Source organism: Psammomys obesus, unplaced genomic scaffold (assembly GCF_907164565.1).
Source record: "Psammomys obesus unplaced genomic scaffold, mPsaObe1.curated_primary_1811, whole genome shotgun sequence".
NCBI lineage: Eukaryota > Metazoa > Chordata > Mammalia > Rodentia > Muridae > Psammomys > Psammomys obesus.
The window spans coordinates 6,401,104-6,416,886 of NW_026590677.1; the positions used below are offsets into that span (position 1 = coordinate 6,401,104).

Genomic DNA, 15,783 nt, shown 5'->3' on the forward strand with positions numbered 1-15,783 from the left:
GAGGGAATAAGGGATGGGGGAAAAAGTGGGGATATAGAGTTAATAAAATGTAACTACTAATAATAAACAATAATAAAAATCTGAGAAAAAATTATTTTATTAATTACAGTTTATTCACTTTGTATCGCCCCTGTAGCTCCCTTTCTCTGCCCCTTCCAATCCCTCCCACCTTCCCTCTTTCCCACCCTTGCCCTGCCCCCAGTCAACTAATAAGGAAGGTCCTCCTCCCATTCTTTCTCACCCTAGTCTATCAGGTCTCAGCAGGAGTGGCTGCATTGTCTTCCTCTGTGGCATGATAAGGCTACTCCCCCCTCAGAGGGAGGTAATTAAAGAGGCAGCCACTGAGTTCATGTCAGAGACTGTCCCTGTTCCTGTTGCTATGGAACACACTTGGACACTGAACTGCCATGGGCTACCTCTGTGCAGGGGTTCCAGGCTATTTCTACAAGTGGTCCTTTGCTGGAATATCAATCTTAGAAAAGACCTATACTCAAGTTGTTATTGGCCAAATGGTGTTTGGTCATAGCAACCGAAACCTTAACTAAAATTATCCATAAGTCAAAGAATAATATTGACTAAATGCATCTCCTCATTAGCAGATAGTATTAAAAATTACTGCAGTTTTCCAGAATAAGAACAAAAAAAGCTTTCAGTCAAATATGGTGAACTAAGTTTCTAATGCTTTACACATTTAAATTGCTTTGATTGAAGGATGATGTATATACAGATGTTTTTATTTTTAATTTTTTTTGTGATAGATCAATGTGCAGAGTGCATAAATACGATACTCACTAAACTTGTATTTTTTTCCAGACATGGGACACCCAGTCCATATGTGCTCAAGACATCAACAAATAAAGTTGAGCAAAACAAGTTCCTAAACACAATTCCAATTATTCCACCCTCAGAAGCCAGAGCTATCTCTCTTGCTTGAGGAGAGCTAATGCAAAATCTGGAAAATGTGTTTCAAGCACTGCACATAACCTGACCGTATTCAAGCCTTCCTTAGGAGCATAAGTCATTTATTCTTAAGAAGTGTTTATTGGGGAAAATACATGTTTTTGTTTGGGGAAACACATAGTCTTTGGATTAGTCATAAGTAAAGAAAAGAAAAGGTCATTTGTGAAGATGTTAGTTGAAGAAGGACCTGATAAAGAATATGTAAATGATTTCTAATTAATCTGAAAGCCTCTAAGAATGTTCCCTTTGGTGATTCTTTTAAATATTCATCACAGGTTATTTACGTTGTATCTCAGCCATAGCCCCCTCCCTCATTCCCTCCCAATCCTATCCTCCCTCGCTTATCTCCTCCCTGTTCCTTTCCAAGTCCACTGCTAGGGGAGGTCCTCCTCCCCTTCCATCTGACTGACCCTAGCTTATCAGGTATCTTCAGTACTGGCAGCAATGTCCTCCTCTGTGGCCTAGCAAGGCTGTTCCTCCCTCAGGGTCCAGGGAAGGGGCCAGTCCTTGAGTTCATGTCAGAAATAGTTCATGTTTCTCCTTACTAAGGTACCCACTTGGATATTGGGCTACCATGGGCTACATCCGAGCAGGGGTTCTAGGTTATATCCAAACGTGGTCCTTGGTTGGAGAAACAATCTCATAGAGGACCCCCGTGCCCTGTTATATTTTGTCCTTGTTGAGCTCCTGTCCCATCCCGGTCATATTAACTCCCCCTTTTATCATATGACTCCTTGCACTCTGCCGAAGGTTTGGTTATGAGTCTCAGCATCTGCTTTGATATGCTGCTAGGCCCTTTGGTGAAATTACTGCTGTCAATATATAATACCTTTTGTTAGCATTAGAAATCTGAGTTTTATTATACATTTAAATTTTTCATTTATGTTTTATCACTGAAAATATGTAATAATGACTAAAATATTCTTTTTGCTGTAGCTATTCCTAACCGCTTGACTGAACAAGGTGTCTGTCTACTGGAAACCTTAAACAGGAGATACTGAATAAATGTTATTGCACATAATCTAATGGCAGATAGTCTGAAGGAAGTTTTGCCTTTATATAAAACACACAGAATATTAACAAGTTGATATTTACTATGCATGTGAAATCACTTAGCATTTTTCAAAGGAAGATAAAATATTTTTAAATTGATTTTTGGCATGAGAGTGATGATTCAGATTTAATCAGAAGCTTTGTATAAATATCTAATATGGAAGAGCTAGTTATTACAGTGGAGTTAGATATGAGACTTAAAAATGTATAAAGTTTATGTGTAGTAGGAAAAGTTTCATCACCCTGAGAAATCTAAGCTTAAATAATTGTTTTACTTGATCAAATGAGAAAAAAAAGCTGGCATGTTTTTGTTTCTTTTTGTCTTTTGAAACAGGATCTTGCTTTCTAGAAGTGCTGACATCAAAATCAGAGATCCTTCTGCTGGCACCTCCTGAGGTACAAGCATAGGCCACCACCCCTGACCACCCAGCACATTTTAAAGAAGTTAACTATAATGTGGAACATACCATCTTAATAGCATCACAGTCTCTTGCTGTCCTGTACTACTTTCTATAAATTTCTAAATATTTAAAATTAACTGTCAGCTATAGTCTAACATTTTACAATGAGAAATACTCCAATGACATGTAAGAGAGGAATTCATCAAATACTGAGTATGGAATGTTTTTAAAATATAAGAATCTACTGCCATTACTGGTCTCTATCCAAATGCATAGTTGAGTCATCTCGAAAAACTCTTCAAAAAGAAGGAAGAATTGAAAAAATATGTATCATAAATAAAAAAAAATGATTGGACAAAGGTGGTATTTTATATAGAATGCTCAATTACTATGGGAATTTAAACACGGGAGTACATTGACACTTTCACAATTTAGTTGTTATTAAAACATGAAGATAAACATTGAGACTTTTGGAGAAAGATCAGTTTAAATTTTTGGGTCTCTGGCTAACTCTTGTTGTTGTTGTTTACTATCTATAATCTTATAATTTCCAAAACTATTTCCAACTGCATAATATTCACTGAACTACAGATAACAGAGTCCAACAGAAAATGCTTCTACTTAAATGTCACAAATAAAACAAAAATTGCCAAAGAATATCCTCATGTTCCCTTTATAACAAATTAATAGCTTCCCATTGCTCAAGCCAAAAACTGATATCACTGTTTCTAACTTCATTCTTAAATTTATCCATATTCCTCCTCCAAACCATATCACACCAATATTTACTTCAAGGATAACATTTTCTTTTCCAGAAATCAAATTACTACTACCTTCTGTTTAGTGGCACAAGCAAGAGACTTGCCACTCATTAAAATTTTCTTTTTGTTTCGTCTGCTAACTCTCATTATTTTGATTGTAAAAGTTTAAAAAAATTACTCAATGCACATTTTTTTAAAAAAAATATGGGAAAAAATTAAATAATTACATTCACATTTTTAGCCTCAATATAAAACCAGACACACTAAACGCTTAGAAAAAAAAAAGTGAGGAAGAGCCTTGAACTCATTGGCACAGGAGACAACTTCCAGAACAGAACACCAACAACACAGGCTCTAAGATCAACAATCAATAAATGGGACCTCATGAAACTGAAAAGCTTCTGTAAAGCAAAGGACACTGTCATCAAAACAAAAACGGCTGCCTACAGATTAGGAAAAATTCTTCACCAACCCTATATCTGACAGAAGGCTAATATCCAGTATATATAAAGAACTCAAGAAGTTAAACAGCAACAAATCAAGTAATCCAATTAAAAAATGGAGTACAGAGCTAAACAGAGAATTCTTGATAGAGGAATATCGAATGGCAGAGAAACACTTAAATGCTCAACCTCATTAGCCACAGGGAAATGCAAATCAAAATGACGATGAGATTTCACCTTACACCCATCAGAATGGCCAAGATGAAAAACTCAAGTGACAACATATGCTGGAGAGGTTGTGGAGAAAGTGGAACCCTCCTCCATTGCTGGTGGGAATGTAAACTGGTACAACCACTTTGGAAGTCAATCTGGTACTTACTCAATTAGGAATAACGCTTCCTCAAGACCCAGCTATACCACTCCTAGGCATATACCCAAAAGAGGCTCAAGTACACAGTAAGGACATTTGCTCAACCATGTTTGTAGCAGCCTTATTTATAATAGCCAGAGGCTGGAAACAGCCCAGATGGCCCTCAACTGAAGAATGGATGCAGAAATTGTGGTACATCTACAAAATGGAATAATACTCAGCAATAAAAAACAAGGAAATCATGAAATTTGCAGGTAAATGGTAGGATCTGGAAAAGATCATCCTGAGTGAGCTATCCCAGAATTAGAAAGACACACATGGCATATACTCACTCATATAGACATATAACATAAGATAAAACTACTAAAATCTGTACACCTAAAGAAACTAATCAAGAGGGATGAGTCTTGCTAAAATGCTCAATTCCTATCCAGAAAGGCAAACAGGATGGACATCAGAAGAAGGAGAAAAGAGGGAACAATTCAGGAGCCTGACACAGAGGACCTCTGAAAGGCTCTGCCCTGCAGACTATCAATGCAGATGCTGAGACTTATGGGCAACCTTTGGAAAGGTTGCAGGGAATCTTATGAAAGAAATGGGAAACAGTAAATTCTGGAGAGGACAGGAACTCCACAAGGAGAGCAACAGAACCAAAAATTGTGATCACAGGGGTCTTTCCTGAGACTGATACTCCAACAAAGGACTATGCATGGAGATAACCTAAGACCCCTGCACAGATGTAGCCCATGGCAGTTCAATATCCAAGTTGGTTCCATTGTAATAGGAACAGGGACTGTCTCTGACATGAACTGACTGGCCTGCTCTTTAATCACCTCCCCCTGAGGGGGAAGCAGCATTACCAGGCCACAGAAGAAGACAATGCAGCCACTCCTGAGGAGACCTAATTGACTAGGATCAGAAGGAAGGAAAAGAAGATCTTCCCTATCAGTGGACTTGGGGAGGGGCATTCATGGAGAGGATGGAGGAAGGGAGGGATTGGGATGGGCGGAGAGAGGGAATCACAGGTGGGATACAAAGTGAATAAAGTGTAATTAATAAAGAATTAAAAAAGAGAAATAACAGTTGCCAAAATTTTGATGTAAAGATTTCAATACTTTATATGAATTTTTCTCTCTCTTTATTACATTATTCTGTCCTCTTTCCTTCTTCTTCCCTTTCTCTTCCTCTTTTCTTCTTCCTCATTTATTGTTAAAATTAAAGTTATCTAAAATTTCAGAAACTGTTCAAATTTCAGGATATTCATGAAACAATGAAACTTCATTGAAGTTTCTTACTAGTGTAAACAAAAACAAATATATACATGTAATTATATATTTCAATAGGGGATATAAAATACATAGAATTTTATATAAGGGGTGACTAGATAACTAATATTGCTGAAAATATGAAGAAATATTTATTTAAGGAAATTATATTTAAATTAAGCCCTGTAGGCAAGCGGAATAGTAGGAGGCGTGTTTCATGGAGAAGGAAATGGGAAAAAATGGTAAGAGAAAGGGAAATGGGGAAAATGGTGGAAGAGAAGATTGGTTACCTAAACAAGTTCTGAACAATTACAGACATATTTAAAATGCCACTGTGAATGGAAGAAAGCTCACAAATCCCTTAGATGAGGAACTGCTGAGAGTTTCTTCAGACAGACTGCTAAAAGAAAAAAACAATAGTGTTCTTCAGGAATAAGCTCTCTAAGTGGTTATCCAGTACTGAATTATCCGTATTAAACATATATATTTGTATATATGTATGTATGTATATATATATATATATATATATATAATATATTATAAATATATGCAACACTAAATGGATTCAGCAGGTTTAAGTTATATATGTAACAATAATGATTAAAGAAAAGAAGGCTGTGAATTCAAGATGGAATAGTGTGGGGGAAATTTGGAAAGAGGATAGAAGACAAGAAAACATATATACATATATATGTCTCAAGGAAGCAAAAAAATAAGAAATAATTTTATACAAAGTATCTGTTATAGAGAAAGATTTTCTAAGTCCTTATACTTTTTTCCATAAGTACTGAAGTTTTTTTATGGTGTATATTTTACAAATAGTGACCTGGATATTCCTACAGTATGATGTCATTTGTTGCAGTTAAACATTTTCTTCATCCATGATATTCAGATAAGTGACATAGATAACAGTGATCACGTCAACTTCTTCTTTCCCATTTTCTTCTTTATTGTCATGGATCATCACATAGTTAATTCTTACATTACAGGGGCTTTTTTTCACTTTTGCATTACACATTTCTGAATACAGATATATTAGAATTTATGTCTGTAGGGGTCTCACAGTGACTATGAAGAACAGAGATATTCAATCACAAGCAGCCACGTAAGTGGCAGATATTGCTGAACTAATGACTGATTGTTGTCCTGAAATATCTAATGCTCCCAACTATAGCTTAGTTGTTCTCAAAAATCACTTGGAAAGAATTACTCAAAAAATCACTTGGAAATAATTACTCAGCTATGTTCATAGCAGTTTCATTTATAATAGCCAGAAACTGGAGACAACTTAGATGTATTTCAACAGAAGACTGGATACTGTGGTACATTTACACAATAGAATACTACTCAGTTATTAAAAACAAAGAAATGATGTAATTTGCAGGCAATTGGGTGGAACTAGAAAAGATCATCCTGAGTGAGGTAACCCAGCAGCGGAAAGACACAAATGGTATATTCTCACTTATAAGTTGGTATTAGACCTACAATATAAAATAACCATATTACAATTCACAGACCCAAAGAAGCTAAGTAACAAGAAGGGCCCAAGGGAGTGAGCCAGAATATTACTCAGAAGGGCAATTACAATACACAACAGAGGTGGATGAAGAGAGAGGAATGGACAGGAAGTAGAATAGGGAGGGAAACATGATAGGGCTATGATATGGGGATAATAGGGGGAGTTAAGAGAGCTAAGAATAAAAGGGGAAACTGAGGAGGAACATCTCTTTGTCAAGCTGGAAGCCCTGACACAGTAGGCTCCTGGGAGGACATTGGTGTGCCTCTAGCTAAGACTCCTAACAAGGGGGATGTGAAGACTGAAGAGACGACATCCTAACCAGTAAGACTAGTGGAAGGAAGGGAACAACAGCCCATCCCCAAAAAATTCTTTGATCCAAAAATTACTGTGCCTACAAGAAGTACAGGGATAATGAGGGAGCAGAGATTGAGGGAAAGTCCAATCAATAATTGGCCCATCCTGAGATCCACCCCACAGTAGAGAGCCTGTATGTGACACTATTAAGGATACTCTGCTATGCTTGCAGACAGGAGCCTAACTTGACTGTAGTTTGGGAGGCTCTAGGCAGTAGTGGATCAGGACACATACTAAGACTTGCAGCCAAGCATTGGGTGGAATGCTGGAGGTCCTGAGGAAATGTTGGGGGAAAGATGGAAGGACCTGGAGGGGACAGGGATCTCACAAGAAGACCCACAGATACAACTAACCCAGTCCCATGGAGGCTTAGAGACTGATATATCAACTAAGGAGCATGCATTATCTGGACATAAGCCTCCTGCACACATGTACCCAATGGGCTACTTGGTCTTCACAGAGGTTGCCTGGCAAGTGGGTGGGAGGCAGCTGTTTCTAACATGGGCTCTAAATTCCACCTGGATGGGCTATCTTTCCTCTCCACAGGGGATGAAGATATGCTCAATCCTGATGTAACTTGATGTGCTGGGAAAGGCTGATATGGGAGAAGGGAGCTTTCCTTTTCTGAGGAGAAAGGGAGATGGGAAGAGGGAAAGGGAGAAGTGGGAGGAGAAGCGAGAGGGGGCATACTTGGGATGTAAAATAAATTTAAAAAAAGAAAGAAAAATAAATTAAATTTAAAAATGGTAGTTTTTAGGTCTCCAACTTCCAGTTTCATTATGCCTGATATTTTGTTTGTTATATGGTCTTCATTGTACAGTGTAGGTACTACACCTTGAGAACCACCATTCTACTAGTTATTTTTAATTAACACTTATTCAATTAATACTCTTATATTGCTTCTTAAATGTCATTCTTATGCTAATCAATTTAATACTTGTGCCAATTTGTGTTATTCTCTTAAATTTCTCACAGTTGTTTGTTTTTGTAATCAAGCACTTATATCCTACATGTAATATTTATTAGCACATATTTTAATGTTTCCTATGATCATCATCTTTTCTTGCTACCTATCCTAAAGTATTAACCTATTTTGCAAAGGTCTCTTTTTGCTTTTCAGATAAATATTGGAATTATTTTCTAAGATAAAGATATAAAGGAATATCCTATTTGAAATTTCATTGGGTTTATACTTATTTTCAAGATTACTTTTTAGAGAATTATGCTTTAAGTCATGCAAGTTTGAAACATGTGCTTGCCCTCTCTTCAAATCTGCTTACATGTACCTTAGTAAAGTTTGCTTATCAACTCATGCATGGGCTAATACAATAATCTTCTGTAACTCTCCAACCAATTCAAATCTGACATGACAACAGTTCCAGATCAATCTGCCAAAGAGCAGGACATTAAATATAAAATCTGCTTCTTGAACATTTTTGTGATATTGAATTTCAAAGTAAGTAAGGTAAAAACTGTTTAACCCATGGTGTAATTTTTAGTTAAACTCTCATGATTAATGGAATTCTAATGCAACTGTTATTCAGTATATCTAAGAGTAAAAGAAGTTTGGAATCTTGGACACTTGGAGCTGCACAAGATAAGGTGCTTATACTAAATGTTAATTTACTATATAATTTTTAGATGAGATAAATAAGTTTCTTCAAGTAAATAAGAGTACCTTTCCAAACTACTTAGAACATACTTCGACTCTGAAGTCCAGAAAGTATGCTAACCTGTTTAACTTCCATTTTGCAAACCTGTGTAAAAAAATAGCAACTTTATTTCATCCATTTTGGAATCACTTTAAACAAGGAAGGAGCAAAAAAGTATGAGTAAAAAAAAAATCAGTATTTTTCTAATCTTCTTTTGGAAGCACTTATTATTAGATAAACATGGAGAGGCAACTAATGCATTTCTTAATTACATTGAATAATGGAGCATACAAATCAGTAAGCAATTAAATCCTGGAGAACTATGAGATGGCCTGTTACTGAGGATTTCCGTAAAACTTAGTGTCCACATTATTTGGAGCAATATTAATTGCTGAAGCAAAGAAATTCTGAAAGTGCCCATGGATCAACAAAATAGAAGTGAATTTCTCATTAATGTGAATAGTCAAATGTAGTTGTTCCTCTTCAACATGTCACTTTTCTCCATATGGTGACTGAAAGAGCTAGTTTCCATAGTAGATCCTGGAATTGCTTTGTATAAAGCTGGCAGGCAGAGAAATTAAGCACTGCAAAAGTACAAAGGCTTCATCAGAATAACCTATCTCTGAAGTAATACACAACATTTCTGCCCACATTTCACTACTGAAAATCAGTCACATTGTCACAACAGAATACATAAGTTACTTATAAGGAGATATCATTGGGGTTGAGAAAATGTCATCATTGGATAGGCAGTTACACTACGATGACAGCTCTACATTATGAAAATGTAGGAGTGTCAATATTTGTTACAGGATGAATCATCTCTATCAATATCTTGAACTATGTTTTCCAACTGATGAAATATCAGTATTGTGCTTAATATTTTTTTCTGTACTATATTCAAGACATGTTCTACTCTATTCATTACTGAATTTCACACTTGGTGATGAATCATCCTGGTTTGTCCACTAATGGTTTCATGTGCAGATTTCTGTCTTTCCAAACAAATTATAAATTCATGTAGAACAGATTATATGTAGCAAGAATAAGCAGTAAGTATTATTAAATTCAGATGAATCCTCCCACACTTCTGAAAACCTACAAGAACTGTTCATAATCCCTCACATCAAAATTAAGCTCCTTAGATGTGGCTGGTGTTCTTCCAACTACCCAGTCATGTGCATTTCTACTCATACTACCTGAATCAATCAACACTCCAAAATTCACTAAATACCTAGAGGCTTTTCAGAGACAGTGAGTTAATATAAGCAAAATTCCCATACTTTAATTCAAAGTGAAATTATAAACTATACTAAATTTATGGGGAAAGGAACCTATAAATATATATAATTTATGACTGCAAGTAAAGCTACATGTCTTGGAAAATAATTGAATATAGTGGTGGGAATTTTAAAAAATTGTCTTTATCGGTCGTGAAGTGCTCATTTTAAAAATAGATATAATGACATAATCCATGTATGCTACCAAAAACCTGAATAATTAATCTATTTTTAAATTCAGAAACACAATTAAGAAGTCAGTTTTCCTCTATGCTCAGAAAATTTTATGTCCCAGGGTTCCCAGGGTGTTTAACTTGCTATATCCAACTAACAGTACTTCTGTTCACTCTTTTTATTTTTTCTGTGCCAAATAGCATTAAAATTAGTCACTTTTGCTTTTCCTCTTCTGCCTCTGAGTTGTGCGGAGGCTTGAGTGCATTAAAGATTAGGGGAAGAGAATGGGGGAAGTGAGAGGGAGGGCAGAACCAGGAATAGATGAGGGAGGGGGCTACAATAGGGATATAAAATGAATTAATTTAAAAAAAATAGAAAAAGACCCAATTTACTTAAAAAAAATTAGGCCTCACCCATAATCCATAGCCATGTCCAAGGAAGGCATTCCTGCTAGAGGTGTAATGAACATCAATACTACTCTACAAGAAGTGCTGCAAACCACCCTGATCCATGTTGGGCCAGCTAATGGCATACACAATGCTGCCAAAGCCTTAGACATGCGCCAGGCTTACCTTTGTGTGCTTGCATCTAACTGTAATAAGCCTATGCATGTCAAGCTCATGGAGGCACTCTGTGCTGAACACCAAATCAACGTAATTAAGGATGATAACAATAAGAAACTAGGGGAATAGGTAGGCCTCTGTAAAATCAATTAAGAGAGGAAGCCACAGAAATTGGTTGGTTGCAGTTGTATAGTGGTTAAGGACTATGGCAAAGAATGTCAGGGCAAGGATGTGATCAAGGAGTGCCTCAACTGCAAGAAATGAATAAATAAAAATATTGGCTCAAAAAAGGATTCTCTCTTTAGATTATAAGTTATATGGTTATCATATCCAAATCCCACATGGGAGTCCTCTTTATGCTCTGCAATGTGGATGGAGAAATACTATGCTGGTGGCTTCTGAAGCTTGTTTGTCATTACCTAAATTATTCCATACTGCTGCTGTACTAGTCATTTTGTTTTCTGAGACAACATTGTCTGCCAATGCCAATACTGATAACATAATATGAAGGCTACTACTGTTGATACCTTCATCAGATATGGCCTACTCTTCTGGTGCTGCTTTGCTCTCATTTCAGTATCATTAATCCCATTCTCATTTACTCTAGGAATGTATAGCTTTCCAACAAGTTAATACGATTAGTTAACTCAGAGCAGTGTACCCTTGTCATTTTTATGCTTTTGAATAGAGGTAATGTTAAAATTATTTGTATGGACCATTTGATGGTATACATAAAATAACCTCTTGGTCAGTACCTCTAGAGAGTTTCTGATAATGTTTCTATGTCACATTATCAGAATTATAAATCCTATGAAGGAGTTAGATTTTTAGCCTCCAGATCTTCTCCATACACTACCATTTGATTGTTTATTTAGATATTCCATTGCTCATAAAAGTGGAATGCAAATAAGACCCCCATAATCAAGGAATAGCTTGCTGCTTTATATCAAAGTTCAGATTGTTGAATAAGATCAGTTTTAGAATTATAATACATTGTATTTCTCATTATCCTCTTCCTTTTGTTCTGTCATGTTCAGTTGATTTTGTTATTTTATTTTGGCATTTTTTAATAATATCATTAAAACAAAAACTCTTAATATGTGTTTTGACTTGTGTTCTAAATTTTAAATGCTATATTGCACCTGGTGTCAGTTTATCATGTGGTATTCATAAAAATAGTTGAATATTGCTGAGAAGATCCTAATAGGATATTATGTTGAAGTTTTATTGTGAAACTGCTGGAATGGAGACTCTTTTTGCAGTTCAGAACACACACTGCTCTTCTAAGGGATATGGGTTTGATCTCCAGAACCTACATTTCAGCTAACAAACATCTGTAATTCCAGTTCCATTTGAGTTCCTTAGGAACCTGGTACACACATGGACTGCAGATATACATAAGGAAAAATATCCATACATATGCAATAAAGTGTATATTAATAAATTATACCATAAAGTCTCATTAATATTCTTGTATAAACAAGAACTAAATGAGAATAACACCAAGAAAAAAAGTGGACAGTACAAAGCACAGGGACCTCAACCCTGCAGAAGGAACTATAGGCAACTGAGGAAACCTGGGAACAAGAGAGATTGTCCTCTGCAGAGAAAAACATATGAATTGGTTGTCCAGTGTTAAGTGTCAGCCTTGAAATTATATAAATAACATGATATGGAATGATAAGATTATAGTCAATAATATATGTGTATATACATATAAATATACATATATGCATTCAATAACAATTAGCAGAAATTAGATCATGAATTTGAAGAAAGGTGGAAAGGCATGTATGGGGGTTTTGGAGGGAGAAAATGGAAGGGAAAATGAAGTAATTCTATTATAATCTCAAAAACAAAAGAAACAATTTAAACAAAAATCTAAAAGAAGTATTAGAATTAATAACTAACAATTACTTTGAAATAAGAAGTGCTTGAGTTCATTTATTCAACTCCTGTGTAACATGTAGCTCTGGGCAGTTAATTTAACTTTTTTGTCTATTGTACAACTTACAGAATTATAGGATGATGGGGACATACACACACACACACACACACATACACACGTGTGTGTATGTGTGTGTGTGTGTGTGTGTGTGTGTACATATATAATCAAACATGAGGTTTAATGAATCATTTTTGGCCAAATTCAAAGCATCAAGTGAATTCTCATTGTTTTATTTGTTGGTGTTCTTACAGATTGTGGGATTGTAATCCTCAAAGTCTTACATTAATATGTTTATTTAGATCATATTTCTAAAACTTTCTATACCATCACGCATTGCAAGTATATTTGATATATTGAAATACCTAATGTTTGAATCCTGATTTGTTTACATTTTTCTTTTTCTCATTTTTTTCTTATTTCAAATTATTTTTTTAATTTTTACTTTTTTTCTTTTTATTATTAGTTACATTTTGTTAACTCTGTATCCCAGCTGTATCCCACTCCCTCATTCCCTCCCAATCCCACCCTCCCTCCTTCATCTCCTCCCTGCCCCTTTCCAAGTCCATTGATTGGGAAAGACCTCCTTTCCTTTCATCTGACCCTGTTTTATCAGGTATCCTCAAGACCGGCTGCAAAGTCCTCCTCTGTGGCCCAACAGAACTGCTCCTCCCTTGGGGAGTGGGGAGGTAAAAGAGCCTGCCATTCAGTTCCTGTCAGGAATAGTCCTTGTTCCCTTTACTATTTACTATGTTCCCTTTACCAATTGGGAAACCAATTGGTCACTGAGCTACCACGGGCTACATCTGAGCAGAGGTTCTAAGTTATATCCATACATGGTCCATGGATGAGTGTCCATCTCAGAAAAGACCCCGGTGCCTAGATATATTTGGCCCTTGTGGAACTCCTATTCTTTCCATGTCATATTAACTCCCCTTCTTTCATATGATTCCCTGTATGCTACTGAAAGTTTGGTTATGAGTCTTAGTATCTGCTTTGATACACTGCTAGGTAGAGTCTTTCAGATGCCTTCTGCGGGAGACTCCTGTCATACTTTCAATGGACATCCCATTTGTTTTTCTAATTGAGGACTGATCATATTAAATCCGTGTCTGCTTTCTTGATTATCTTCTTTAGTTATATATATTTCATTCTGTTTATCATATCTTGTAGGTCTATATAAGCAAGTATATACCGTGTTTGTCTTTCTCCTTCTGGGATACTTCACTCAGAATGATTTTTAGATCCCACCATTTGCCTGCAAATTTCATGATTTCCTCATTTTTGATTGCTGAGTAGTATTCCATTGTGTAAAAGTACCAAATTTCTGTATCCATTCCTCCGTTGATGGACATCTGGGTTGTTTCCAGGTTCTGGCTATTACAAATAAAGCTACTACAAACATGGTTGAGCAAATGTCCTTATTGTGTACTTGACCCAATTTAGGGTAAATACCTAGCAGTGGTATAGGTGGGTCTTGAGGAAGCACTATTCCTAATTGTCTGAGAAAGTTCCAGATTGACTTCCAAAGTGGTTGTACCAGTTTACATTCCCACCAGCAATGGAGGAGGGTTCTCCTTTCTCCACAATTTCTCCAGCGTGGGTTGTCACTTGAGTTTTTCATCTTGGCCATTCTGATGGGTCTAAGGTGAAATCACAAGGTCATTTTAATTTACATTTCGCTAATACATGATGAGGTTGAGCATTTAGTGTTTCTCTGCCATTCGATATTTCTCTATCGAGAATTCTCTGTTTAGCTCTGTTCCACATTTTTTAATTGGATTACTTGGTTTGTTGCTCTTCACCTTCTTTAGTTCTTTAAATATACTGGATATTAGCCCTCTGTCAGATAAAGGGTTGGTGAAGATTCTTTCCTAATCTGTAGGCTTTCGTTTTGTTTTGATGATGGTATCCTTTGCTTTACAGAAGCTTATCAGTTTCATGAGGTCTCATTTATTGATTGTTGCTCTTAGATCTGTGCTATTGATTTTCTGTTCAGAAAGTTGTCTCCTGTGCCAATGAGTTTGGGCTGTTCCCCAATTTTTCTCATAACCGATTTAGAGTATCTCGTTTTTTGTTGAAGTCTTTGATCTACTTGGACTTTAGTTTTGTAAAGAGTGATAAATATGGATCTATTTTCATTTTTCTGCTAGTAGACATTCAGTTGGACCAGCACCATTTGTTGAAGATGTTGTCTTTTTTCCATTGAATGGTTTTGGCTGCTTTGTCAAAAATTGAGTATTCATAGGTGTGTGGGTTTATTTCTTGGTCTTCTATTCAGTTCCATTGATCCTCCTTTCTGTTTATATGCCAATACCATGTAGTTTTTATTACTATTGATCTGTAGTACAGCTTGAGATCAGGGCTAGAGATACTTCCAGATGATCTGCTGTTTTACAGGATCATTTGGAGAGTCTGGTTTTTTTGTATCTCCATATGAAGCTGAGAATCTTTTTTTCAAGGTCTGTAAAGAATTGAGTTGATATTTTGTCGGGAATTGCATTGAATCTGTAGATTGCTTTTGTCAGGATGGCCATTTTCACTATGTTAATCCTACCAATCCATGAGCACGGGAGATCTTTCCATCTTCTGATATCTTCTTCAATTTCTTTCTTCAGAGACTTGAAGTTTTTCTCAAACAGGTCTTTCACTTGCTTGGTTACTGTCACCCCAAGGTATTTTATGTGATTAGTGGCTATTGTTAAAGCTGTTGTTTCCCTAATTTCTTTCTCAGCCCTTTTGTCTTTGGTATACAGGAGGGCTTCTGATTTTTTTGAGTTGATTTTGTATCCTGCCACTTTGCTGAAGGTGTTTATCCACTGGAGGAGTTCTCTCATTGAATTTTTGGGGTCGCTCATATATACTATCATATCATCTGCGAATAGTGACACCTTGACCTCTTCCTTTCCGATTTGTATCCCCTTGCTCTCCTTTAGTTGTCTTATTGCTCTGGCTAGGACTTCAAGTACTACGTTGATGAGATATGGAGAGAGTGGGCAGCCTTTTCTTGTCTCTGATTTAAGTGGGATTGTTTTAAGTTTCT

The 15,783-nt window shown here is 36.2% G+C and overlaps 1 protein-coding gene across 1 annotated transcript; it reads left to right on the forward strand.

Annotated features, from left to right (window-relative positions):
* The first annotated feature begins 10,660 nt into the window (after positions 1 to 10,660).
* On the forward strand, positions 10,661 to 11,059 carry LOC129677674 (40S ribosomal protein S12-like). Its single transcript, XM_055608325.1, is given in 1 exon segment — positions 10,661 to 11,059. A coding segment is annotated over 1 exon segment (399 nt).
* Positions 11,060 to 15,783: the final 4,724 nt, after the last annotated feature.